Source organism: Haemorhous mexicanus, chromosome 1, assembly GCF_027477595.1.
Source record: "Haemorhous mexicanus isolate bHaeMex1 chromosome 1, bHaeMex1.pri, whole genome shotgun sequence".
In the NCBI taxonomy this organism is placed as follows: Eukaryota; Metazoa; Chordata; class Aves; order Passeriformes; family Fringillidae; genus Haemorhous; species Haemorhous mexicanus.
Window position 1 is genome coordinate 44,323,114 of NC_082341.1, and position 24,759 is coordinate 44,347,872.

General features: G+C 46.6%; 2 protein-coding genes and 2 non-coding genes across 4 annotated transcripts in view; 3 read left to right on the forward strand and 1 right to left on the reverse strand.

Moving 5' to 3' along the window:
* The first annotated feature begins 1,015 nt into the window (after positions 1-1,015).
* RPSA (ribosomal protein SA) lies at positions 1,016-5,658 on the forward strand. The gene is made up of 7 exons (XM_059847940.1): positions 1,016-1,101; positions 1,339-1,506; positions 2,408-2,526; positions 3,802-4,047; positions 4,868-4,996; positions 5,240-5,408; positions 5,514-5,658. Exons 1-7 carry the CDS (start codon positions 1,032-1,034, stop codon positions 5,606-5,608), a joined length of 996 nt encoding a protein of 331 aa, XP_059703923.1. The 5' UTR covers positions 1,016-1,031; the 3' UTR covers positions 5,609-5,658.
* On the forward strand, positions 3,125-3,282 carry LOC132339557 (small nucleolar RNA SNORA62/SNORA6 family). Its single transcript, XR_009489684.1, has one exon. It is a non-coding gene; the product is annotated as a small nucleolar RNA SNORA62/SNORA6 family (small nucleolar RNA).
* Positions 4,209-4,367, forward strand: LOC132339563 (small nucleolar RNA SNORA62/SNORA6 family). The gene has a single exon (XR_009489685.1). It is a non-coding gene; the product is annotated as a small nucleolar RNA SNORA62/SNORA6 family (small nucleolar RNA).
* A 12,721-nt stretch (positions 5,659-18,379) lies between the features above and the next one.
* LOC132323683 (transmembrane channel-like protein 2) overlaps positions 18,380-24,759 on the reverse strand; it is a 140,566-nt gene continuing 134,186 nt past the window's right edge. Inside the window, exons 21-23 of the mRNA XM_059839223.1 lie at positions 21,318-21,396; positions 20,087-20,207; positions 18,380-18,985 (exon numbers count right to left, since the gene is read on the reverse strand). Coding sequence (XP_059695206.1) covers positions 18,732-18,985; positions 20,087-20,207; positions 21,318-21,396 — 454 coding nt within the window. The 3' untranslated portion in view covers positions 18,380-18,731. The remainder of the gene's footprint in view (positions 18,986-20,086; positions 20,208-21,317; positions 21,397-24,759) is intronic.

The window sequence follows — 24,759 nt, forward strand, 5'->3', positions numbered from 1 at the left end:
ACAAAAAAGGGGGCAAGTACCTCAAAAGTGTCTACTGCAGAACAAGGATGCATAAGTTCAATGTCAATTTCACCTGTTTTTACTGTCATTTCTGCAAAGGACAGGAACAGCCTTGGCCGCCCAAGCTCTCCTGCGAGGTGCCAGAGCAGTGCCTCTGCAGGGAGGGGGAATGTGGGTGCAGGGAAGATGCTGCAGGTCCTTAGAAGCTTCCCTTCACAGCAGGCAATTTATAGCCTAGTTATAATTAATCAAATAATCACCAGCCCTAAGAGCATATATTTCACTTTCAGCAGGAAAATGGAATTGTAAAATGTTTAAAGTAAATCTTTGCTTTCTGATCACTTCAGGACCTCAAAAACAGCCTTGATGTTGCTTGGAGCACAAGCCTCAGGATGCTGTGAAGCAGCTCCAGACTGACAGAACCACAGAATCAGTTCACTTGGAAAAGATCTCTGAGATCAGGGAGTCCAAGCCACGAGCAAACCTCACCCTGTCAACCAAACCCTGGCACTGAGTGCTTTGTCCAGTCTTTCCTTACACACCTCTCGGAACGGCGACTCCACCACCTCCCTGGGCGGCCCATTCCAACGTCTAATCACTCCTTCGGTGAAGAAATTCGTCCTAATGTCCAACCTAAACCTCCCCTGGTGCAACTTGAGTCCTCGTGTCCTGTCGCTGGTTGCCAGGGACCAGATGCCGGCCCCCACCTGGCTACACCCTCCTTTCAGGCAGCCATAGAGACCGGGAAGGGGTCACCCCTGAGCCTCCTTTTCCTGGGCTAAACACCCCCAGCTCCCCCAGCCGCTCCTCACAGGACTCACACTGCAGACCCTTCACCAGCTGTTTTCTCCTTCTCTGGATTCGCAATCCCACAAACCCTACGAGCTTTGTTCAGAGCCGGTGTCGGGAAGGGGCCGGAGGAGCGGGCGCGGCCCGGGGCTGCCGGGGAGGCGCCGCCGGCGCGCGGCCCTGCCCGCGCCGCGGCGGAGCCCCGCCCCCGAGGCGCTCCATTGGCTGCCGAGGCTATATATATGGGCGTCAGGGAGGGGAGGGTTCTCTTTCGGCTCCGCGCCGCCCGGGCCTCCACACGGCGTTGTCAGCGTGAGTCGGGGCCGCCGGGCAGGGGATATGGGGGGGCGGGGGGCGCGTTCCCCGCCCTGCGATAACACCGGGGGGCACAGTGCATCCCGCCGCACCGCCGGCGGCCGGCCGGGCCGGGCCGCGGGGAAGGCCGAGGCCTGCCGCTTGTAGCGCGGGAGGAGGCCCAAGATGGCGGCCGGGGCGGCTGGACCTCGTGGCGCGTCCCCTCCGGGCTGAGCCGTGTCCCTGTGCCCGCAGGTTCCCTGTCGTTGCTTCCCAAGGGAAACCCCACAATGTCCGGAGGCCTCGATGTCCTGCAGATGAAGGAGGAGGATGTCCTCAAATTCCTCGCTGCCGGGACCCACCTGGGAGGTACCAACCTGGACTTCCAGATGGAGCAGTACATCTACAAAAGGAAGAGTGATGGTAAACAGGCGGGATGGGTGGCCTGGGTTGGGCAGCTGGGATCTTGTGGGCACAACTGGGAAAAGCAGAAAAGTCCTAGGCCTTGATCTCTTTGGCATGATTTCTCCATGGCCTTTGCATGCCAGTGTTAACTCAGAGAAGTAGAATAAAACACTGATTTTGGAGCAGTTGTACTAGTTCTTGACTACCTTGATCTTTAAATCTGGTAAATCACACCTGGTTTTAGTAATTTTGCTAGTTCTCTATTAATAAAATGGCTTTAGTATCTCAGTAATGATTCCTCCTTGTTTGTATTGGTCTTTAATATAAGCTGCCCTGTTTACAATATTAAAATTCATATGAGGACTAGGTTTTTGATAATACATGCTGGAAAACCTGTGTCAGTAAAACCATAAGAGGAGAATTTTCCTTGGAATAGTTTTCCATTAGCTAGAATGAGACTGAAGTGTTGTCCTTTGATAAAGGACACTGAGGTGCTGGAGCATATATGGAGAAGGGCAGCAAAGCTTTTGAAAGGTCCAGAAAATGTAATGAGGAATGACTAAATGAGCTGTGTTTGTTTAGTCTTGAGAATAAGCAGGTCAGGGGGGATCTCACTGCTCTCTATAACTACCTGAAATAAAGGGTCACCCTTTTCTGCCTGCTAGCAGTCAGAGGACCCAAGGAAATAAGCTTAAGATGAGATAAGGGAGACTCTGATTGGATAATTGTGAAGAAATTCACTGCTTGGATGGTCAGACAGTGGAATAGGTTGTCCAGTTGCGGGGGACCTGGATACCAAGCTGATTCTATGAATTTTGGAGTAACCACAGCCATGTGACAGGTTTAATGGCAGAGAAGTGCTATCCTCTTTTAGGATCTTGTACTTGCTGGTTGCTCTTAAGCCTTTTGTTCCAAACAGGTATTTACATCATCAATCTGAAGAGGACCTGGGAAAAGCTGCTCCTGGCAGCTCGTGCCATTGTTGCCATTGAGAACCCAGCTGATGTGAGCGTCATTTCTTCTAGGAACACTGGACAGGTATGGACATCAGGAAGCCTGCAGTCTTGGGAGCAGGACTCCCTTGCCTTGCATGCATCATTGCCTGCCAGTGAACCTTGGTGATAATAGGCAATAACACCAGTTTTAACTATAGGAATACTTTCTGTAAACATGGTTTTTGTGTTGCACTTGGCAGCTTTAAACAGATGAGTTGAAACCCACTCCCCATTTCAGGGCATTTGATAACTTGTTTTTCTTCCATATCCTTCTTGTTGGATTTCTGTCATATTAGTGGTTAATCCCCTGGTGACCCCTTCTTCCCAGAAGGGGAGTGTGCCAATTACACACTCCTGTGTGTAATTGACACTGATTTTCTGGAGACAGTAAGCACCTGATAGGAAAGTTGTCAAAGACGGAATTTTCTGTTATTGAGCAAGGTATAGTAGCTGATACAGTTGTAATTTTGACTCTTAAAATTTTTAGCAAAAATGTTTTGTTGTAGAACACAATAACGTTTAATTAGTTACTGAAATTTGTGAGGTTAGTTTGTTCAGGTAACTGCAAGTGGGGCCACAGATGTTTAGGGAGATTCAGGGGGGCATTTCTGAAGGAAAAATTTGGCATCCCGTGGGCTTGATGTGCACACTATTAAAGCTTGATGCTGAGGTCAGTTTCTGGCCAGTGAGCTCTCAAGTGTCGGAAGTGTGCGACAGCAAAGGATGGCAGGGTTTTCGCTAACGCCAGGAGAGGGGCTCCCTCTAGGATTGGAGTTTGATAGTAGGCCCTGCCACATGCCTGACAAGTTGGAAGCTGTTGCAATTGAATGAGAACTGCCAACTGCAATTTCAATGGACAAAGAAAGCTACAGTTTGTGTGTATTTATTACTGAGTTTTTGTGTAGTTCCTTGAAGTTCCTGGATAATTAAACGATGTAGAAATAATGGTAGAAAACCTGCTGTGCTATTTTTGTAAGCTTTTTGTTTAATTCACCCTGCTATGATTTGATTTTGAGAGTTTGGAGTAGAGCTTGCCGGTATCTTAAGGGGAAGAGAAGGCTTTTTTTCATGTCCTGACTTACTGCTTTGCTGGTGGATATGGTCTTTTAAACTCACGGTGTAGCTCTTTTCAATAACATTTTTGTTTTGTCTCCTTCTGAGGTGGTGAGCCCTGATTTCACAGGAATGGAGGCAAATAGTTCAGTTAAATTTCGTGCGTGTTCACTGGCAGTGCCTGGGTGTCTTGGCTGAAAGGCACTTTTCTGGCTTGGTTGAAATGCAGTTTTCCTGCTTCACCTTTACTGTGTCCTTTTTGCAGCGTGCGGTTCTGAAGTTCGCTGCTGCCACTGGAGCTACTCCTATTGCTGGGCGTTTCACCCCTGGCACCTTCACAAACCAGATCCAAGCAGCTTTCCGGGAGCCGCGGCTCCTGGTGGTTACAGACCCGCGGGCTGATCACCAGCCGCTGACTGAGGCATCCTACGTCAACATCCCCACCATCGCCCTGTGCAACACCGACTCCCCGCTGCGCTACGTGGATATTGCTATTCCCTGCAATAACAAGGTAACACTTCCTTCTGGCATTCCTGGCAGCTTCCTCCAGAGCGTGCCTTGGCCTTCCAAGGTGGATGCTTTCTGCAAGGGAGGGTTGGCTCGTGTCTCACGTGTATCTTGGGGGATGAGCTAATGAATGTCTCTTGCAGGCGGGTGGGGAGGAAAAAATAAACTGCACACAGTTGGAGCTTGGAGCTGAGGCTGGTTTCTGGCCAAGGAACTCTCAAGTGTAGGACGTGTGCTATAGTAACCTGGCAGGATTTTTCGCTGACGCCATGAGGGTCTTTGTGACCCAATGAGTGGAGTTTGGTAGTCATTCTTGCCACAGATCGTGAATACGAATAAAAGGTAGTATGAACTGATGGAGAAACTGCTCTGAGATGTTGTTACCTTGGCAGAAATCTCCTGAGAAGCTATCTTAGATCTCTATCGAAGTGTCAGTCACCAAAACTAGTGTAAGCCACTTGTGAGGATGTGTGTAAGCTTTGTTTATTTTGTCAGGTTTTCAGTTTCTTCATTCTTGAATATGTGGTGAACATCATCCCTGTCTTTTGGTTGAGGCTCACATGAGGGTGGTGAGCAGCATGAAACTCCATAACAGGAGAGTTCCTTCAGGCTATGATGTAATGGCATGATTTCTGCAGAGACCTGAAAATGTCACTGGGAACTTGAAAAGTTACCCTTTTTTAAGTTCAGGTACTAAAGTCTGGCTTTGGCAAGTAATGTCTTTCACTAAGCACAAGCCTTGGATGGGGTACAGATAAGTCTTCTGCTCTTTCTGGAAAGGTTTAGCTTTACAGCCAGCTCTTACCTACTTTCTGCTGTTCCAGGGAGCCCACTCGGTGGGCCTGATGTGGTGGATGCTGGCTCGGGAGGTCCTGCGCATGCGTGGCACCATCTCCCGTGAGCACCCGTGGGAAGTCATGCCTGACTTGTACTTCTACAGGGATCCTGAGGAGGTAGGAATTCTCATGGCAGGGAGTGTGTCTTTCTGGGATGTTCTGCTTGAGCTCATATCCCATGGTCCCGTGTGTCTGCTGTCGAAGACAGGTTTTGCTAATGTAATGATGGCAGTTCATTCACACTGCTGTGGTGGTTGGTTGATTGTATTCCTGTTGGTGCCTGTTGTCTGATACTTGATAGTAAGGGTTTTTTTCTGGGATATGTTCCTGCAAGACTTAGGCTGGGCTCTTCCATTGCAGATTGAAAAGGAGGAGCAGGCGGCTGCTGAGAAAGCAGTCACAAAGGAGGAATTCCAGACTGAATGGACAGCCCCAGCACCTGAATTCACTGCTCCTCCTCAGCCTGAGGTTGCAGATTGGTCTGAGGGAGTGCAGGTCCCATCTGTGCCCATCCAGCAGTTCCCCACAGGTCGGTTTATGGGGTGTCTGTGGGAAGGTGGCGGGGGAGGGGGGGTGTTGCGGTGGGTGAAAGGAGCTGTGGAGCACTAAGTGTTTTTGTGTTTGTTGATTGCAGAGGACTGGAGTGCCCAGCCTGCCACTGAGGACTGGTCAGCAGCTCCCACTGCCCAGGCTACTGAGTGGGTTGGCACTGCCACGGAATGGTCTTAACTTCAGCCCTGCTGTACTGTGAGAGAAATAAAGGCTGGTTTAGTATGCTCTGTGCTGGTGCTGCATTTGTAAAGTTGCTGTCTTGTGACATATGGGTAGCATGGGGCACAGTCCTCAGGCAAGAGTGGGCATGCCTGTTACACCCTGTTAAATGGAGCTGAGGGCTGTGGGCTTTGTCCCTGCCTGCAGCAGCTCGCTGGGCTGTCCCTCCTGTCTTTCTCAGTGTGTGAGGCTGGTCTCACATTCCCACCTTCCCTGGCTCCACCCCAGTGAGAAGGCAGCAGCGTGTGTGCCCAGGCAGAGCAGTTTGATTTCAGTTTTTCTCTCTATAGCAGCCTGTCTGGGCCCACCCAAATGGGCTGGTTGTGTTGCTCTGCCTGGGATTTCACAGCTTTGCAGGGTGAGGATGGTTCTGGTGACCAGGTGTGGGTGGTGGCCTGACTGAACAGTGTGGTCAATGGAGTCCTTGAGTTGGGAGCTGCTCCTCCGATGGAATCCCAGCTTTAGAATCAGTGTTGCCAGTTCCTTCCTCAAAAATACTGCAGTAATCTTCAGGGAAAAAAACAACTGTATTAATTCATCTGCTTTAGTTCTTAAAGATTATATTGCTGTGATTATTAGCAATAATGGGAGGTAGACCAGGAGAAATGGGGTTTTGGTTTTGGGAGGTGAAGATTGTTCAGATTGGATACTTTTTTCCATATTGGTGTGGTTGTAGATGCTCCTTTTTGTACTTATAGCACTGCTAATCAACCTGTAAAGAATGTTTTCTCTTGGTGCGTGTGCTCATTTCATTTTACTTTAATAGTGTGTATTAGCAGTAAAAAAAACCTAAAGCAAGTTATGCATATTACTGCACAGATCTGTCCAAAGGAGACTGATCTTTCTTCCTCTTGTCTTTACTTATTACATGCAAGGTGACTAAAAGTTTTGTTCATTTTGTTAATAATGAACAGCATTTAGCTGAGAAGTAGGTGAGCACTTCACCATTTGTTCCTGAAAGAGAAAGAAAAGCTCTATTTTTTCGCTGCATTCCTCAGAAGTGTGCTGTAGCACATCCTCTGCTACTTTCCAGAACCCAGCAGGGGGAGGCTCCTTCCTACCACCTGAGGTCTGTCACTTGTGTGTCAGGTGTGTCAAGAGCCTGGTCCTTTGGGGACTATGTGCCTGCTGATTGACTCCCAGATCTTGGGAGATTGCCCCAAAAGATCTGTTGGCCTGGAGTTTTTTTTCTCTGCCACATTCAAAATTTCCAAACTTAGAGCACAGTCTTACCCCTTGGTACATTGCATCTCTGCTGTTACTGTTGCCCCTTTTATCCGTTGTGTAACTTCTTTCCTGCGAATGTGTTCCTGTTAATGAGTATGTAGAAGTCATCGGACAGCTCCTGTGTGGGTGATGGTGCTGTTTTAAATCAATTGGTTCTGAGTAATTGCTGCTGAAATATTCCTGGCATGTTACTGCCATGTGGTTGTTTTCATTTAAGTATTTTCTAAAGTATCACTTAGACTTTCATGATTCTCATTCTTAGCACCAAGGACTGGCAGTGGCAGGTGGATCTGCACAGCCCAGTCAGGAGACAGATCTCTGCGTCTGGGTTCAGAATCACCTTGTTGGGGTAATGGATAGAGTGGGAGGGCTTGTTTGTCTGCAGCACTGCAGAGGGGGTGAATAGCAGCCTTTTAGGAAAGGAGGCAGCCTTGGCTGTGACAGCAGAGGACTGATTGCAGGAAGGCTATGATCCTCAGCGGGCCAGAAGAACAGGGTGGCACAGGAGTGGAGACAGCAGCAGAGATGTAGCAAAAGATCCTGTGTCTGCCAGAGCTTCCCCTGTGGCGAATACCTGGCAGGTGTAATCTATTGAGACAGTGTAGAGGAATAGGGAGGAGGTAGGAGCAAATCCTTGAGACACTGGCTTGTTTGTTACTGTTTTTTTTTGGTAGGCAGAGTGTTGATGTTGAATAAGAACACTGAAAAACTTGTAACTGTTGTTCTGGATTGATCTGATTTGACCCAAAATGGCTTAGGCAGAGGTCTCTGTATAGTGGCAATTTCCGTTGATGGTCATGGTTGTCTGTGACCTTCTCTTTGTATTTGATTTGGGTTGATGGAACTGGGTTGAATGGGGCTAGGTGAACTTCTTAGGATAGTCTTCCAGAGTTGGTTGGCTGGAGTTTCAGAGCATCGTAGAACCCCTCTGGACTAATGAGCTGTTGCAGCCTTGCCAGTATAGTACTGTGTGATCCATGAATGTCTCATACATGCAGGCTTTCCAGTTCCCATCCTAATTTATATGCCACCATTCACAGATGTTCCTTTTCCTCTCCAGTCCTTTCTTTGCCTAAATAATGAGATTTTTAGTATCCATGTATTGTCAGATTACACCAAGGTTTTTCTTTTGCAGGAAGCAAAGGGTTTTGTGCACAGCTGAAGAGATTCATCTCTCTGCTTAAATCCAGGCTGCAAAAATGTTCCACTCTTTGCATCTGTAGTCTGTTTTGCTTTGTGAAACTGTGAAGATGGCTATAAGATGTTTGCTGCTTTTAGGAGTATAGTACACTCATATTGTGAGCCTGTTTGTTCAGATCAGTGCACTGTGTAAGTAAGTATGTAAAGGAAAAGGAGATGTGTGTGATGAATTCACCTCGCTGCTCTTAGGAGGCTTCTTCCCCACCCTGGACTGTGAGCGTGCAGCATGCAGTTGGAGTGGATCTTGTAACAAATTTTTTTCTTGGATTACTAGCATCTTGATGGAGATAAGACTCTACATGGAGTAAAGCACATGGTAAATCTGCAAAATCAATGCAGCACTCTCCAAAGCTGTGTGTCTTGTACCTTCTTAGGACAGATTAAGCCTGTCATCTTGAATATATTTTCTCCCTGGCAGAGGGAGAAAAAAGGAAGGCATTCCCGATTTACATCATTACTGCTGTAGGACCAAGGTGTTGCTGGGGCTTGTCCCCACTGCCCTGCAGCTTCCAAAGAGACACCAGCCAGCCTTTCAGGCAGTTTCTTTCCTCTAGCCAGTGCTTGGCACTACCAGCTCCCAGCCCTTGCAGCCTAAAGCTTGTGAAAGCCGCTAAGCCTCAGAGTTGGTGAAAACCTGATATGCATTGAGTCTGTATGACAGGTAAAGGTAGAACAGTGTTACAGTTGTGTGTCGCACTGGGAATGAAGAACGTCATTGATCATCAGCTCTGCAAAGAGGCACACTGTGATAAACACCTTGGGCATGATGGATACAATCTTACTATGTCACAACACTGATTTTCCCAGTGCCTTGCTTTATGGGGCACTGATTTCTGAACCTGTTTTTATTTTGTTTTTTAGTACTTCTGATTTTAAGAATACTCACTGCCATTTTTCTGCTGTCCAACTTTAGAAGCATGTCATTTTCATTTATACATTGTTCATTTATATACTCAGTAGTCACTAAAGAAAAAAACTACATAATGAAGATACATTTTTGATATCTCTGTAGCTGAAAGAACATGTCCTTTCTGGGCTGCTGCTAAACCCTCAGTTCATCAAGTGTTAATAAAGACTTGAGTTTACCTGGTATGTCTTCTCATGTGATGGAGTCCTAAATATTTCTGTCAGTGTTTGTTTCTCTGGCTACAAGATTAGTTCAAGATTAGCTTTTATTAATTCTGTTCAAGCATTAATAAAATAAATTTTAAAGGGATGCAGGATGCATACTTTGAAATTATGGCTCCCTAACCGTGCTTTGAAGGCCAGAGAAACCTGCTTGGGTAGAAAATCTTTCCATTCATGCTAAATGCCATTGCACTACATGCAGGAGGGTTCCTGGGGTTGAGTCACATAGCTCACTCTTTGTTTTGGGACAGTCTTGCTGGTGACATTTGGACAGAACAAGGGGTACCATAGTGCACAGGGACAGCCTGTGCCCACTGCCCTTGGTATGGGGCTTGTCTTTTAGCAGCTCAGAATGTGGGAACAGGATGCTGGGGACTGAAACAATATTTTGGCTGCTCAATGGGACTGTACACCCTCCCACCACGTATGTGGGTCAGGGTCAGGTTTAGGGTTTTGCAGAGCAGGGAGCTCAGCATGACCGCTGTGGCACAGTTCAAAACTCAGAGCTGCTTGCCACAGGACACAGTAGTGCCGAAAACTGGCAAGATTTTGCCATACGAGGGCGTGCTGACACTGCTCCTTCCTGTGCTGCAGCGGGAAATGTTTGGGTGCAGCCATACAGACTGGAAAGCTGCTGGGAACTCAGGTTCTCACCTGGAATGCTGAATTAGTATTGCCTAAGGAACGGGTTCCAAAGTGTTTGCCACCTTCTTGAGAGCCCAGGGGCTGCTCAGAGTAAAGGAGGTGGTCTCAGTGTTTGTCTTTTGGGTCTGAACCAAGTCATGACGACACTACCAGCCTTTTCCACTCGGACACCGGCATGGTGACGTAAGTGGCTTTCCCGGGAGCAGGCTAACACCCCAGCGTCGCTCCCACGTGGCAGGTGACAGGAGGATGGTGTCGGTGCCTTCTTTGCACAACTGCGGAGTACGAGTGCGGGGATCCTTCCCCGTGCCCGGTAGATGGGGCTGTGCTTCCTGCTTTCCCCGCGCTCCGGCCGCCGCTGGCAGCGTGGCAGGAGGGCTGGGCAGAGCGGACCCCCGGGGAGGGAAGGTACAAAGCTGCCCCTCGCCGGCTTTCTGACCTCCCTCTACCAGAATGGTGCCGTCTCACCGGGACCATAAGATACCTAAAAAAGGCCAAACGACCCAAACCCTACTATTTTTCTGAGTGTCTGAGTATTAAACTTTTTGCCTCTATGCTCAGCTGCAAACCTGGATCTTGACAGTAATTTCTCTAAGGGAGCAATTGTGGGATGCCGCTGGCTGTGAGTGCTCCAAGTTGAAGAAACTCCATGTTGGAAAGCCATGTTTCTTACTCATCTTTCCTGTTTGGCTTATTGATTCCAGCACTTTCTAGAATGGCTCGTCTTCTCCCTAGTACTCCCAAAGCTCCCAAGTATACAATTCACTGCACCTGTAGGCTTTGTTTATAGAAGAAAAAATTAAGCAGCGCATGCAGAGAGGGAATCAGGTGTGAACCATTTTGTCTCACTTGTTATTTTGCTGTTAAAGGTTCTAATTTGAGAGGAAAGATTAAAAAAAAAAAAAAAAAACAACCCACCACTTCCCTCTCTGCATCACGTTTTCCAAAGGCTCCTTTAAGCCTCATTCCTGCTCCCAGCTGGGTAAGGTTTTATGAGCCCCAGGTGCCATGGGCTGAAGTGTCTCCTACCATTTTCTCACAAGGACTGGTGGGGGTAGGAGGGAATGTGCTGTTGGCTTTTCTTCTTGGCTTTGTGAGGCAAACTCACTTTGTCTGTGTGCTATAAGCAGGTAGGGGTTCTTCATCATCTCTTTCAGTAGGGCTGAGAAGTCTAGCAACTAGTTTTCAAGGGCTCAAGTCCTTTGGAAAGCTTTGAGATAAATTTTAAGTCATAATTCTTTTCCCTAAGCCTGTCTTGGATTTCTGCTTGATTCCTATGCTGCCTGTGCTCATTTTAAATTTTATTTTTGTTCTGTGAAAGCTACATGTTTGTGTTTATTGTTTCAAAATGAGAACTGGGATTTCTCAAACCATACCTTAAATATAGAAGAAGGAACTTCATTAAAATGTCAAATCTGCGACTTATGATTAAAAATATGCCAAGTTATCAACTCTGCATGGTCCCCAGGTGGGATGAGTACTCTGTGAAGCAATTCTTTTGTGGCCTGTGCTGTCTCCCCTGGGATCTCAAGGATGGCTTGCTCTGTTAAGGTAAGTGTCAAGCTTTCTTTAAATTTTATCTTAAATCTTTTATTATTACAAGAATAGTGGATTGACCTTCCCTTCTACTGTCCATTTGGTAGGCGCTGCTCTTCTGCTGTAAAGATAACTGCAACACAAAATACAGAGGAGAGCAATGAATGCCTCCCACGGTACAGTGTGAGCCAGAGGGGAGCAGGGTTGGCATCAGGCACAGAGCAGCTGCCTCCTTGCTCCCCTAGGCTGGGTGAGCTCAGCAGCTGTGGTGGCTGCTCAGGCAGTATGTTGCTGGTACCACAGGGACCCCTGTGGCAAATGTGTGCTTGGCACATCTTCCTGGTTAGATGAGATTTAAGGGATGCTGTCTAGGATGCATCTGGGTGTTGTGGAGCCCCCAAAACTGCCCAGAGGTTCCCTGCTCACCTGGAAGGCCAGGTGGAACAACAATTTCACAAATAGTTTAAACAGATGTTACTTTCAGAGGCTCTGCCTTGCCTTCTACATTCTCTCCTCTGAAATCGAGGTCTGGTGGTGGCAGGAAAGAGTAAACCCTTTATTTTAGGTGGAGATTTGTTTTTCCTTCTGGACATTGGGTTGGAGGAGTACTGTGAGCAATGTATGTCTGATCCATCCCACCAATGTGATGATTTTGGCTGTTTGGTGGATAACCAGTCCAAATACAGTACTTGGCTTCAGTGGTGCTGTGGTAGTGTGGCATAGCCAGGTGGTGACTCGTCCTGTTTCAGCAGGACTAGTTCAGCTCCTCAGAGCCAGCTACAGGTCTTTAAAAGCTACTTGTCCTGCATGTTACTGTCATAGGTGCTGAGGAGGACATAAAGTGCTGAAAGGGCGTGTACATGACACTGGGCCTTCCCTGGAGATGGATTACAAGAGATTTCCAACATTTCTGCACAAAGGAACTGCTTTTGTCCATGGGTCAATGCTCAGGGTAGTGCTAAGGCAGATGTTTCCCCACTGTTTGCTCTCTGTGGCTGTGGCATGACAGTGGTGGGGAAAGCTGAGCAGAAGCCTGGAGAGTTCCACAGGCAGAGCTGCAGCTGCTTGTGAAGAAAGCCTTGCCAGTGGCTCATTTGCTATGTTTGCAAATGCAGTATCAAAATGCTTCTGCAGCCTTTTCCTCCAAAAACTGCAGGGCTTCTTGGGGAGCAGAAGCTGAGTTTGCCAGGGCCCCGTGCAAAAGCTCTGCAGCCCTAACCACTGCAGCAGCTGCAGATGAAGCTGGGGGACCTGCAAGCTGCAGTGGCGCTGCTGTGGTGGCAGTGAAGCTCCATTGGTGTTCAGGCAGTGTTTGTGCTGCTCTGTCCAAGCTGCTGTAGCAAAGTGCTCTGGTTAATGAAAAAGACATGGGTTTTATTATGGTGGGGTTTTTTTTCCTTTCTTCCTGGCCTTGAGCCCTCCAGGCACCTTATTAAAATAAATCTGATAATAGCCTTCATATTTTGAAGATCCTACATATCTGCCAAGGCACTGAATTATTTACTGCTGCTGCTGCTATCCAAAAAAACCCAGAAGTCCCATATGTGTGAAATGTTTCTTAATTAGGGGAAGGTTTGGATCTGCAGGCTTTTGTAGGAGGTAAGCCTTGGCTCCCCCAAACAACTTTGCTTTGAGGGAGGGAGAATGGAGGAAGGGGGAGAACTCGCCTGCTTGGGATGTTTCTGCAGCTGCTCTTCCTTGGAAAAATGAGTTAGTAATGCTGTTAAAATAATGTTCCACCTCCTACTAACCTGATCTGTACACTTGATCACTGTGGTGGTTTGTCTTTCCTCAAGCAGTCCAGGTAACAGTGCTGTGCTGCTATGGTTGTTTTTATTTTATTTTCAACTGAGCTGAAGTTATTTTTTTCTCCCTCCCACATTGCCAGGAGAGGGATGACACTGGCAGCTTCTGCAAGCATTGCTCGGCTCCTGATGGAGAAGCTCTGCTGCTTTTATATCCTGCAGCTGTTTCCTTGCACAGCATTTTCACTGCCTTGTGTAGCAGGGGTGGGTGCAGTGTGCCCTTACCCCCACGCTGGCCCTAAGGCAGGTGCAGGGCTGTTGAATTTCTTACCCTCCTGATTTCCCAGCTCTGTGAGCTGGGTTAAAGGATGCCAAATCCCACTCTTGTTCCTTGGCCACAAGTCTCCAGAGAGGACAGCTGAGATCAGCACTGGGGATTCTTGTGTCTCCCTCTGTTGCTCTCCTGCCTGGGTCTGGTCGCCAGGAGGTGGAGAAGACTCTCAGTAGTTGTCCCTCTCCTTCCCTTGGCTTCTCTGCCACCTTCAAGTGACTTTTGGCAGTTGGGTCTTTGCATGGAGGTTTGATGCTGATGCACATGAAGCCTTTGCTTGCTGGGAAATGGCATCTGTCTCTCCATCTATCCCTGGGTGCCTGTCAGCTCTCCTCCCTCCACCTGCATGCTTGGAGCACCAGCTGCAGAGAGAAATCTCTGTGATTCAGTGCTTTCTGGTTCTGCTGTCAGTCATGGAGGAGTGGTGCAGAAAAGAATATAGATTCTGAAACATTTTAAAAATCCACTCATTTTGCTTTCAGTGCCTGTGTGTCTACATGCAGTCTGTGGATACACAGACTCTCCTGATATGTGGGAGATTGGTGGCTTTTGTTTGCTGAGGTCATGCAGAACCTGGGTATTCTCTGAGGAGTACCATGTGGTACCAATTTAAGATTTAGAGACAGTGCTCACATCTGGGTTTTGATGTTTATAGATGTTGGAATGGAAGAGGACCCCAGGGAGTTGTGTCCTGTGATTGCAGCAGGGCCAAGCCTCCCTGCATTAGCTGACCCAGCACAGCATTGTGTTGGAATAGTCCATTTAAAACACAAGGATGACTTCTGATTCAGCACTGATGACTACGGTCTGTGAGAAATGGGCCAGGACCTGAAATCCTGGGGTTTCAGAGTCACTTTTTCCCCAGGGGAAAACTGAATCTGAGCATTTGGGAGTGATAAAGCCTTGGCTGCAGATGAAGCTAGGCTGCCACCTGCCAAAGGACAAGCTGCCGCCTCAGGGCTCAGGCAAACGGCAAGAAAACCATGACAGAGAGCAAAAAAATCCCCACGGCTGTCAGGCTGGAGAGCTGCTAACTTTGCATGCAACATGGATCAAAAATGGGGGGAATCACTAATTTAAAGTCTTTTGGCAAGCACTCAAATTTTTTTTTCTTAAACCAGGGCATTTTTACTTTGAAGGGATGTGATTTAGAGAGGTGGTGGGGTGAGGCTCAAAGGTCCCTGTCTGACCTGCTTTGGTACCAGCAAAAGCACTGATATGTGGCTGCAGAGAGTGCAGGGAGGGGTCTGAACAAGCTGGGGCGCAGGAAGGTGGGAGACCTGCTGTACCCATGGCCTGCTGGGGTCAGGAGAGGGTCCACAGGACATTCCATTAATTCTTAGTGCATCTTCACCAACATAGAAGCTGCTCTGGTGCTGCTGACACCGGCAGGGGCCCTGCCCCACTGGGCTTCTGCCAGTGTCAGTCCTCCTTTGAGTGGGGCAGCTATTTCTAGAAATAACCTCTTGGCTTTTTGAAAGCAAAACTCAACAAACTGATTTTTGATGAAATTCTGAAGTTTTTTTAATCCGTCTCTTTCTTGTATTTCCTGGGTTGTGTTTTTTTTAACATTCTGATCTCCTTTATAAGCCAAAGATATCAAGAAAAGAGTTAGGGCTCTACAAATGAGCATAACACCATATTTAAGCTCTAAATTCCTGTGAGGAAACAGATACTTAAGTGATTTTTTTTTTGGGTTAGACCTTTAAAGCAGAATCCTTTTAGAATTTGTCTCATGTCTGACCTAACCAGACTCCTTTGCTCAGTTCCCCGAAGGTGGACATTCCCACCTTCAGGGCTCCTCAAGCTTGTGGGGGAGGATAAAATGATAAAATCCCAGTCTCCATCATCAGGAATTTTCTCTGGGAAGTGGTTTTTGGCTGTCTTCTTACCTGGATTTGTTAGAGGAGGTTTTTTAGGGTAGGTCTGAGAAACTGGTGCTGGTGCCAGTTGTGGCTTTTGTCCCTACAATGGCTCCTGTGGTGTCTGGAGCTTGTTTCTAGGTGAGAGGTTCCTTTAGCTTGGATGTGCAGCTGAAACCCCTCCTCAGCACCCTGAAAGAAACTACAAATCTATCCCTAGAGCTCTGGCTTGTTAGCTGGTATGAGAAAACCCTCTCCCCTGTCCATGAGCAGAGAAAGATTCCAAAGGAGAGCAGAGGTGGGTGGCACACAAGACCTCTGCAGCTCACATTTTCAAGCAGGGTGACAATTCTGTTTCTGTGGAGGTTCAGAATGTGTGATAAATGGCTTTGTCATAGTGCAGGGTTAGCTGTAGGAGAAGAGGATGAAAGCTCAAGGCAATCTTGACTGCTTGTTTAGGGTATGTGAGGTTATCAGGAAAAAGAGTGATGTCAGTAGTGGTGGCATCCAGTGCTTGTTTCCTTTTTTCTCCTTGGAAAGCTTCATATAAGCCATCTGAAAATACAAGTTCAGGTGTTTCAAGGTTCCCTTTTGAAAAGAACTTACTGTCCTCCTGCAGCAAAAAGCTGATTTTTCTGCTTTGGAGAACCTAAGGTGCCTTGGTACCAAATACAACATCAGTGTATTCTTTGCATTCTTTTCTGGATTTATGAGCAAACCTGCTTAATGGTGTCTACTGTTCTCTGCTCAATGAGAGTACAGAAAGCAGCTTATCTTGTATACAGCTGGGCACTTTATGATAGAAATGTCTGAGTTATGTTTTCGACCCTAAAAGAGAGGAGTGCTTGTTGTTATCCCCTTCACAACTCATGTTTAGCCACGTGTTTTGCAAAATTGCCCTTTAAATTTTTTTTTTATTTTGCTGAGGTTCTTGTTCATTAGTAACACTGAGCAGATGCTCTGCCTGGCCATGCAAACTAAAAACTGATGCCCATGAGAGCTGCCTGTTTAAAAACAAATCTCTGATGAGAAGGATAATAAAATGATTAAGCTTAGATATTTCCTTGTGTTTTTTTACCAAAACCTCTTGGCTGCAGCATTTGAGCTAGTGACAGTGTAAAATGTGAAAAATTTGCAATGCAGAGGGCTCTTCCAGTCATCTATGAATGCAAGCTGAGAGTTGTGAGAGATGTTACTAGGAGGTTCTCAGTACTCACCACTAAAATTGTCTCTTGTTTTTTTTTTTTTTTTTTTCCTCTTTCTCCTTGAAGTTAGACTGAGCCCTGGGAGAAGATTGGGATGGATGCAGTCTTTCAACAAATGTTAGGGGGTTGGAAATCAATGTTCAGACAATGGCTTTTTGCTGTTTCTAACATTTCTAACAATAGAAAAATAGGAATGAAACCAAACCCCACCTAATATTCCACTGAGTTTTTGGAGTTTAACCTTCAGTTGCATGTGAATAACTGGTAAATGGACTCAAAACTCCAAGAGATAAATGATCATTACAGTCAACATGAGGACTGGGGGTTGGCATTTTTACACCTTTCATGACTCTTGTGCTCTGACAGAGGACCCCACTGTGGATTGGATTGGGGCAGAGAGTTGCCACAGGCCTGCAGGAATTGTCTGGCTGATATTATCACCCTTGTATCCTGGAGTCTCTGAGCCTGCAACAGACGCTGATCAATGGGTGCACCTAATGTATTATAATTAGAGATAAACAAGCCTTGAAGGGCTAATTAGCTAATGGGCAGTTGTGTACTCCAGAGATGACACAGAGCTTTGGAATGCTCCATATTATTGCTGGTCTGATTCAGGGGCCTGATTCAGAGAGTATCCAAATCTTTTAATAGTTACTAATCCCGTCTAAGTCTACCTCTGCTCCTCTGGTTTTCAAAACCTGTCTGGAGGTCTTTATGTCTTTTTGATAATGCTTCTTGTTGCCCTCATATGTGTGCAGTCATGTATGCCTTCCAGCCTCTTTCGGTTTGCTAGCAGAGGTGAGTGAGATCTGAGGCCACATTCTCCCCTTTCCAAATTGTGTTTCAGTGTGAGCTGAGGAGTGGAGAGGAGGAGAGTGCTCTTCCTTGATATGCAACCAGTCCCTAAGGTACCAGAGTCTGCAGGGCAGACAGGCTGTGCCAAAATGGGGGCACTGTGTTGTTTCTGTGACATCCTTCTGGGCTGGCAGGCTGGGAACACCTTCCCCCAGCACTTTCTGACCTGACACCTCAAAGGAAAGATTTCTCCTGGGAAAGGCCTTCTCTTGTCTGACTTTTCTCCAGTTCAGTGAATGGGTATCTCTGCAGAGAGCTCACCACAGCCATGTTGCATCAGCAGCTCTCACAGTAAAGCGGCCAAGGCCTTTTCTGTGCGACCCAGATTGGAGAAATGTCTTCCAAGCCCAGGAAATAAATCCAATGAGCAGTTTCTCATGTGGAGGCTCCATGAGAGAGACCAACCCTGACCACAGCAGTGTCCTGGGAACAGCCAAACTGACTTTGAGCTGTGCACCAGGAACAGCTGTTTCTAGAAACAACCCCTTGACTTTTCTGTATTTGAAAGCAAAATGCAATGATTTAATTTCTGAAGAAATTCTGAAGTCTCCCTTTATTTATCTCTTGCTTGCATCTCCTGGAAGTACTTCTCTACTGTTATTAAATGGCAACAGGAATTTCTCAATGGTTATAATCAGAAACTAGGCCAAGGCACTGTTAGTCTCTCAGTTGTGCTGGGTGGTGTTGCTAGACTAGGAATCACATCCAGGGATTGAAATAATGGTGCAAGCTGCTGTCAACATACTGTGAGAAGAGGAGTGGAGTGGGAACCTAGAGAAAGTGGTGGTGAGATTGAAAGATTAAAGTTTGGACTTTAGACTGTAGGAAAACTATGACAAGGGACAAAATGCAGCTGAAAAAGAATTCCTCTGGTAGGAATCCTCTACTCCTAGTAGCAGCTGCCTTGTGGCTGAGCAGGGACACTCAATTTTTTTATAAGAATACTAAATTCTTTAGGCAGAGGAGCAACAGAAAGAACCCACGACAAACCTCTGTTTAAATGACAGGTAAAGTCACACCACTTTTATTAATTAAAGAAGCCTTTGAAAGTACTGGCAAGCACTTCCTCCACAGAGCAAGTTAGTGGCCACAGGGCTGCATCCTGTGAGAAGCATTTCAGCAATGTTACGGCTGATTTTTGTTCTGACCACCTCCCATTTCCCTTGGGATCAAAATCAGCACAGCCCTTGGGGTAACAGCTCAGAAGTGCTACTAAGTGTCTAAACAAATCTGTATTAGAGAGTGTTGGGTAGATACAGAGCACCAGGAGTGGATGTCCAGCACGCGGGAATCATTTCCTACCAATACTACAGCGGCTCCTGCAGCCCAGGAGGAACTTGGCTGAGGTTATCGAGCAGCCCGTGGGTAGCATGGCTGCCCTCTCCCTCTTCCAGGGACTGGTCCCAGGGGGTGTCCCCATGGCCTGGGCTGGCCAGGGTAGGGTGCCCGAACGCCCAGTGTCCGTGGCTGTGTCACAAACACTTGTGAAGGTGGGGTGAATGCTGCTCCCCTCCCGCCGGCCATGGGGCTGCCAGCCAGGGCTTCTCCTCTGCCTGGTTTCCTGGCAGGGCTGGATCCATTTGGAGACTCGATTTTCTTGTCTAGAGCAAAGATTATGAATGTTATTTTCTTTGTAGCAAGCACTGCCTTTTGTCCTCTCCCCAGTGGCTGCTGTTTCTTCTCTGCAATATCCAGAGTGTCTGGGGATTTGTGTTTGGGCATCCGAGTGAAGGAACCAGGAATAAGAATGTTCCTCTCCCCAACTCAACAGCCAGTTCCTGTCTCTGCTGCCCAGGCCCTCTTTTCAGGTTCTTACTGATGCATTGATAAGACACAATAATCCTACCAGCCATGCTGGTACACACCTAGGCATGGGGTGTGGTGGGTAATTCCTGATTTTAGTCTTTATTTTCAGTGCACTCAAAACACTGCCAGCACTATTTCTGTTTAAATGAATGCCTTGAGTCTGTTTTGGAGGGGATCTGTACTGGGTTGCTCTGAGCCTTCCAGTTTGTTTCAGCCCACCAGATTCAAGGGGTTTATGGTGGCACTAGTCTGTTTTTCTCACCTGTACCAGGATAAAATCAAAATCTTTCAGGCAATTTTCACAAGTGAGAGCCAGAGGCTCTGACAGTCAGGAAGTGGCTGGCTGAGATTGAGCCTGGAGGATCCATTTTCTTCAAAAATAACCCAGTCCTGGTGCTAATGCCTCCTCCTGGTTCTTTCTGCCCATGGGCCTCCACAGCAGATCTTAAAGCATGCATTTATTTACCCTAAGACTTTACCCAATCCGGTGAAAAGTTTCTGCCTCATTCATGATGAATTTTCCAATGGAAAGCTCAACTCAGGAATTAAAAGTCTGACTCAACTCACCAGCCCTGAAGCAACACTGAGTTTAAACACTGTTCCCAGAATAAATTGCTGGTTTCATGACCAACATGGTTAATAGTTGAGATGTGAATCATAATTTTGGATTACAATTCCCACTGTGACAAGCCTATGTGATATAATCCAGTCTAAAAATGTGCCCTTGCCGAGCGTCCATTGGCAGGTGAACTTCGGAGAGGGCAAACTTTGTGCTAATGATACTCATCCAATCCCTTGCTAAGGTGTGTCCCTCCAGTTTCTCAATCCTACCAGTCACTTTGGTGGCTGAATGGGCCCTTTCAGAAGTGTCATGGGGAGATTGTATTCATTTTTACCTTCTGCATGTTTGGGGGGGCTTTCAGTCTTCATACTTGGTGTGAGTAAATCCTCCAGATCTTGCAGCATAGGGTTGGTGCTGGCTTTGTTGTTTCTCTTGTTTTTCTCCTCTTCTCGTTGCTGCATCAATAAAAACCATTGGGTTTAGTTAAAAACTGCAGGTGGAATCTGGGAAATGGTGGCCTTGTGTCATGTTTGCCTGGCTAAGTGTTTGTTGGTATGAATGAATCTCTTTGCCAAGTTCAAGGTGCTGAACCCTGGCCCAGTGATCAAGTGTTTCTAGGAAAGAAAGGACAACCCAGGCAGGACTAGAAAACAGTGGCTCTACTCCTGTTAAGGCAAAGCACTTGCAGATAACATGGTTTAGGTTCATCAGGCTGTCTGTGTGATCCTACAGTTACCAATCTGCCCCCTCTGGTGTGTTGGTTAGTTTTAAATGTGAGCTTCTTGTGAGAGTGGGTGTAAGGGATAAATGCCAGAGGAAGAGGGTACAGCAGCAGAGGGAGGGGCTGTAGGGCTGTCTTTGGCTTTACTTGCATACATTTAGGGCTGCAAAAGATTTTCTTCTGGGTAGTAGAGGGAATCTGTACTTTTGGATAGGGCTGAGTCCTGCTTTGTCATCCCTTTAGCCCTGATCCCAGCCAGGCTGTGTAGCATGACATGGAGTTCCCCAAAATGTGAGCATGCTGCAGCACAGGTTCACCTCCTGCAGTACTCGAGGGTGCCCTTTGCACCAGGACACTTCCTTTAAGCCGAGTGACTGATTCTGAATTTGAGCATTTGAATGTAATTTATAGAATCCCACTTCTCAGTGCTCACATCCTCACTTTTAATGTTGCACCAATCTCTGCTTTATGTGGCACTGCTTCCTTGGCTTGGGTCCTGTCCTGTGCCACTGAAATGGCTGTGGTTTTCTTGGGCTTATCGTTGTTCCTGGGAAATCTCAGACACCAAAGCATTGTCTGAACTTCTAGGTAACTTACTCTTGTAGATGAAAACCACAGCTTATGGGAAAGCCAGCTGTAGTTCTGATGTATGAAATAGCAGGCTATTATGGGATGTGACCACTCTGCACAGCTAGATGTTAAATGCCATCAGAGGGGACTGAACAAGCATAAAATACATCATCCTCTTATGTTACCAAAGTGAAGAGTGATTTAAAGCATATGCTACACATCAAAATTTAAGTGCATGGTGTTTCAAAGGTGGTTTTGCCAGATCAGTGCCTACCATTTGCATTTTCTTCTTCAGCTCTGCGTTGGCACGCTGATATGCTTTGGACACAGCATTCAGGTAATAGATGGTGAGGCTAGAAAAGAAAGCATGTTGCTGTAGTGATAGGATCAGGGGAAAGAGAAAGTTTCACAAGGAAGGAACATGTAATTTTTTGCTTACCTTCTAATTCCTAATTTTGCCACCAGTTGTCTCTAAAAAAATTTCTTTTAGAAGCTCAGGGTTTAAGAAAAATTTGGGCTGCCTGTGGCATGGTTAGCTGAGACAGGCTGAGCCCATCTAAAGCACAGTTCTCCTCAAACAGAAGAAAAATGACCAGCCTGCCCTCATGCCTCCCCTTCGGCTGGCCATGGGCTCTCTCTGCTTCCTTTGCACCAACCTTGGGGAAACCAGGCACCAGCCTTGAGATGGAACTGCCCCCAGGTAACACAGGGACCTTAGGAAAAACTGGAAAACCAGGGAAACAGTGGTAGAATAGGGCTTTGACACCTCTCCTGAAAAGCAGTGTTCAAGGATCAGTCCTCCTTCTCCCTTTTCCAGGACCATCCTGTATCCCTGGACGGGGCTCTTGAGGGCAAACAGAAGCCAGCCATGGGCTTTTGTTTTGATCCTCTCTTCTCCAAAAAGGGCATGCCAAAGCCAAGGGAAAACTGAGCCAAGCTGGAGGGAACTGAGAGACAAGTGGGGATGGGAGAGGGCATGCTGGCTGCCAGCCTCTGGCACACAGGGAGGCTGTGCTTTAAAATATGCCCAAGTGTCTGAGTCTGTCTTGCCACCTCTGACACTCACCAGCCAGTAATATTTTGGTAGTAAAAGAAATGTCTCCTCCTGCTTTTGTGGAGTGCCCTTGTTTTTCTAAATTATAACCATCATCTGCTCAGTGACTCCAAGCCATTTCCAGGAAAAGTACCAGCCTTTCAGTTCACTGCTATAGTTGTTTGGGGTATTTTTTTTTTTTTTTTAATAAAGTAGAAAATTCTCTTATAGAAGGATAACAAAGGTAGGGAAAGAAAAATGGTTTCCAGTTCATAACCTGTGTGTGTTGCTCCAGCCCGGGTTCATCAACCTCAAACCAGACTTGAGGATTTCATCAACCGAGTGCCTGACCCTAAGCCCAGCAAGGCACCTTGTACTGGCATGTGTGTTTCCAGGTGGAAGATCAGGAAGTGGTGCTTAGGATTGCCTTTCTTGAGGCTTTTTACAGGGGTCTGTTTAGAGGAAACACATTTGCTTCCTTTTGCCTAAAATTAACCCAAAACTCAGTCTTGGTGATCTGGGCCCTTTGTCCTGCAAATCCTCTTGGAAATTGTTTTCTCTTTTTGTTCTACTGTAAAGGTTTATTATTATTTTAGTTTTATTTCTTTTATGTTATCCAGCTCATCATCTAGAAAATGCTACTTTGTAATCAGGGCTGTGAATAAGAATGGTGTTGATAACACACTGGTATTTTCGTTTTGCTAATTCTTGTTTGTCCTAAGTTGAGCAAGGACCTTTGTTTATGTCTCAAGCTCTGCCAGTGAGGAGGTACACAAAAGAAACTGGGCCAGGGCATAGGTGGAACAGGTGACCTGAACTGACCAAAGGGATATTCCACACCATACAATGTCATGCCTGGTGTATAAATAGGGGGGGGTTACCTTTAACAGGGGCCAATCTGGTTTTGGGAAAGAGGGTCTGGCATAAGTCAGTGCGTGCTGAGTGACTGTATTGTGTGTCACTTATTTTTCCCTTTTTATTATTTTTATCATTTACCATTATTACTATATTTTACTTTGATTTTGATTATTGAATTGCTCTTATCTCAATCTGCAAGTTTTTCTTAAATTCCCCTTCTCATTCAACCAGGATTGGAGAAAGAGTGAAGAGGTTGAGCAAGTAGCTGGGTAGTGCCTAATTTCCATGTGGGTTTCAACCGTGACATCCTGGCACCCCTCTTCTCTGATGTATTTCTTCCCCTCTTCTGGGAAGAGTGTGGGTCACTATCCTTTTCTAGCCTGCAGAGGAATTTTAATTTTTACCCCTTCTTGATGCAGTAAAATGCTTCTATCTTCTGCCAGGAAGCTCTGCAGGCCACAGCTTGAAATCCTACTCTCAGCCTGAGTGGGATTAGGTTATGTGCCCATGGGCACGATATCTTTCATTCTTCTTTCTCTGTATTTCCTATTTCCCTTGTCCTTGGGCAGTTAAAAGCAGGACAGTAAGCTTGATGTCCTTGTCACTCTCTGGACCCCATCATTGTTGGGAACCAGGAGGTAAGAACTGAAATAAATAGAAGATGCATTTTGGATTGCACCTGGATAAAAAAGAAGTGATTGTCATGACTAGAGAAAATGACTTAATTCAGTCCATAGTAAGTGGAAAACACATTTTTTGAGAGACTGCAATCAAAATCAACAGACTGTCCATTTATGATCCACCTGTTGCTCTTTTTAGAGGCTATTTTTAGTTGGGCTGGATTGCAGGTTGCCTTGCCTGCTGCTTTGAGAGTTTCTGGCTCTATGCTCATCAGGACTAAATGAAGCTTTTGCATTTCCCTGGTTTCAGTCTCTTGGAAATCTGGATGGGGTTCATCGCATGGACTAGCTCCATCTTAACCCTGTCTGCCTGTCAGCACCACAGCAGAAGTTGAAGATTTGCAGAGACCAGGCAGAAAACTGGGCATTTGACTGGAAAGGAGGAGAAAAAAGGGCCAAAAAGCCTTAAGAAACAACCTTGTTTGTTCACTGTGATCTTGTCTGTGATTATCAGAGGCAAGGTGAGAACGTAGATAACAGGCAGTGCCTCTGCAAGGCACCCAATGCTCTCAGGGCATGTGAGAGCCGCTGCCAAGGGCCATAGGTCTGACTGGTCCAGGCACCACGGGGGAAGCCACTGCTTTAGGGCTGTGACTCTCTTGGGAGCTGAAGAGCTGGAAATCACAAGTGTGTAATTCATACAGGCCATACAGGTAGTGTATCTGGCTGCAAAGTGAGGATGTTTTCAGGAAAATGGGCATAAGGCATCTCTCAGTTCTCAGAGGGGAGTCAGGGCAGAGGCAAAACTCTGTCTCAAGGAGAGTTGAACTGCTGGTAAAGCTGTGGTGTGGGAATAGCCAGCACTGGGAAGGTGGGATAAAAGGTGTCTCTTCAACAAATAAACAGAATTTGTGCTGTTACTTTTCCCAGCTGACAGTGGAGGAAAGGGCAGGAGATTGTCACCGGAAAAAACCCAGACATTATTTTCGAGGATATTACTCTCTCCCATTAGCTTTTCTGAGGGCTGCATCAAAGCCTCAGAAACCTGGCCTGCAGCCCTTTTGTAAAGGTGGCCCATTTGGGGTGTTCTGCACTCTTCATTTTGTGTTTGCAATAGCACCTGCCAGTGCTGCTGTGAAGCCCACAGAACCAGAGTTTCTAATTCAATGTGCTTGGCCATGCCAGGGATGTGGTGTGAGATTTCT

Coding starts and splice junctions, on each gene's coding strand:
- RPSA (XM_059847940.1), top strand. CDS start 1,032: ATGGGCGTCAGGGAGGGGAGGGTTCTCTTTCGGCTCCGCGCCGCCCGG. Junction 1,102..1,338: donor CTCCACACGGCGTTGTCAGC/GTGAGTCGGGGC, acceptor CTGTGCCCGCAG/GTTCCCTGTCGTTGCTTCCC. Junction 2,527..3,801: donor CTTCTAGGAACACTGGACAG/GTATGGACATCA, acceptor TCCTTTTTGCAG/CGTGCGGTTCTGAAGTTCGC.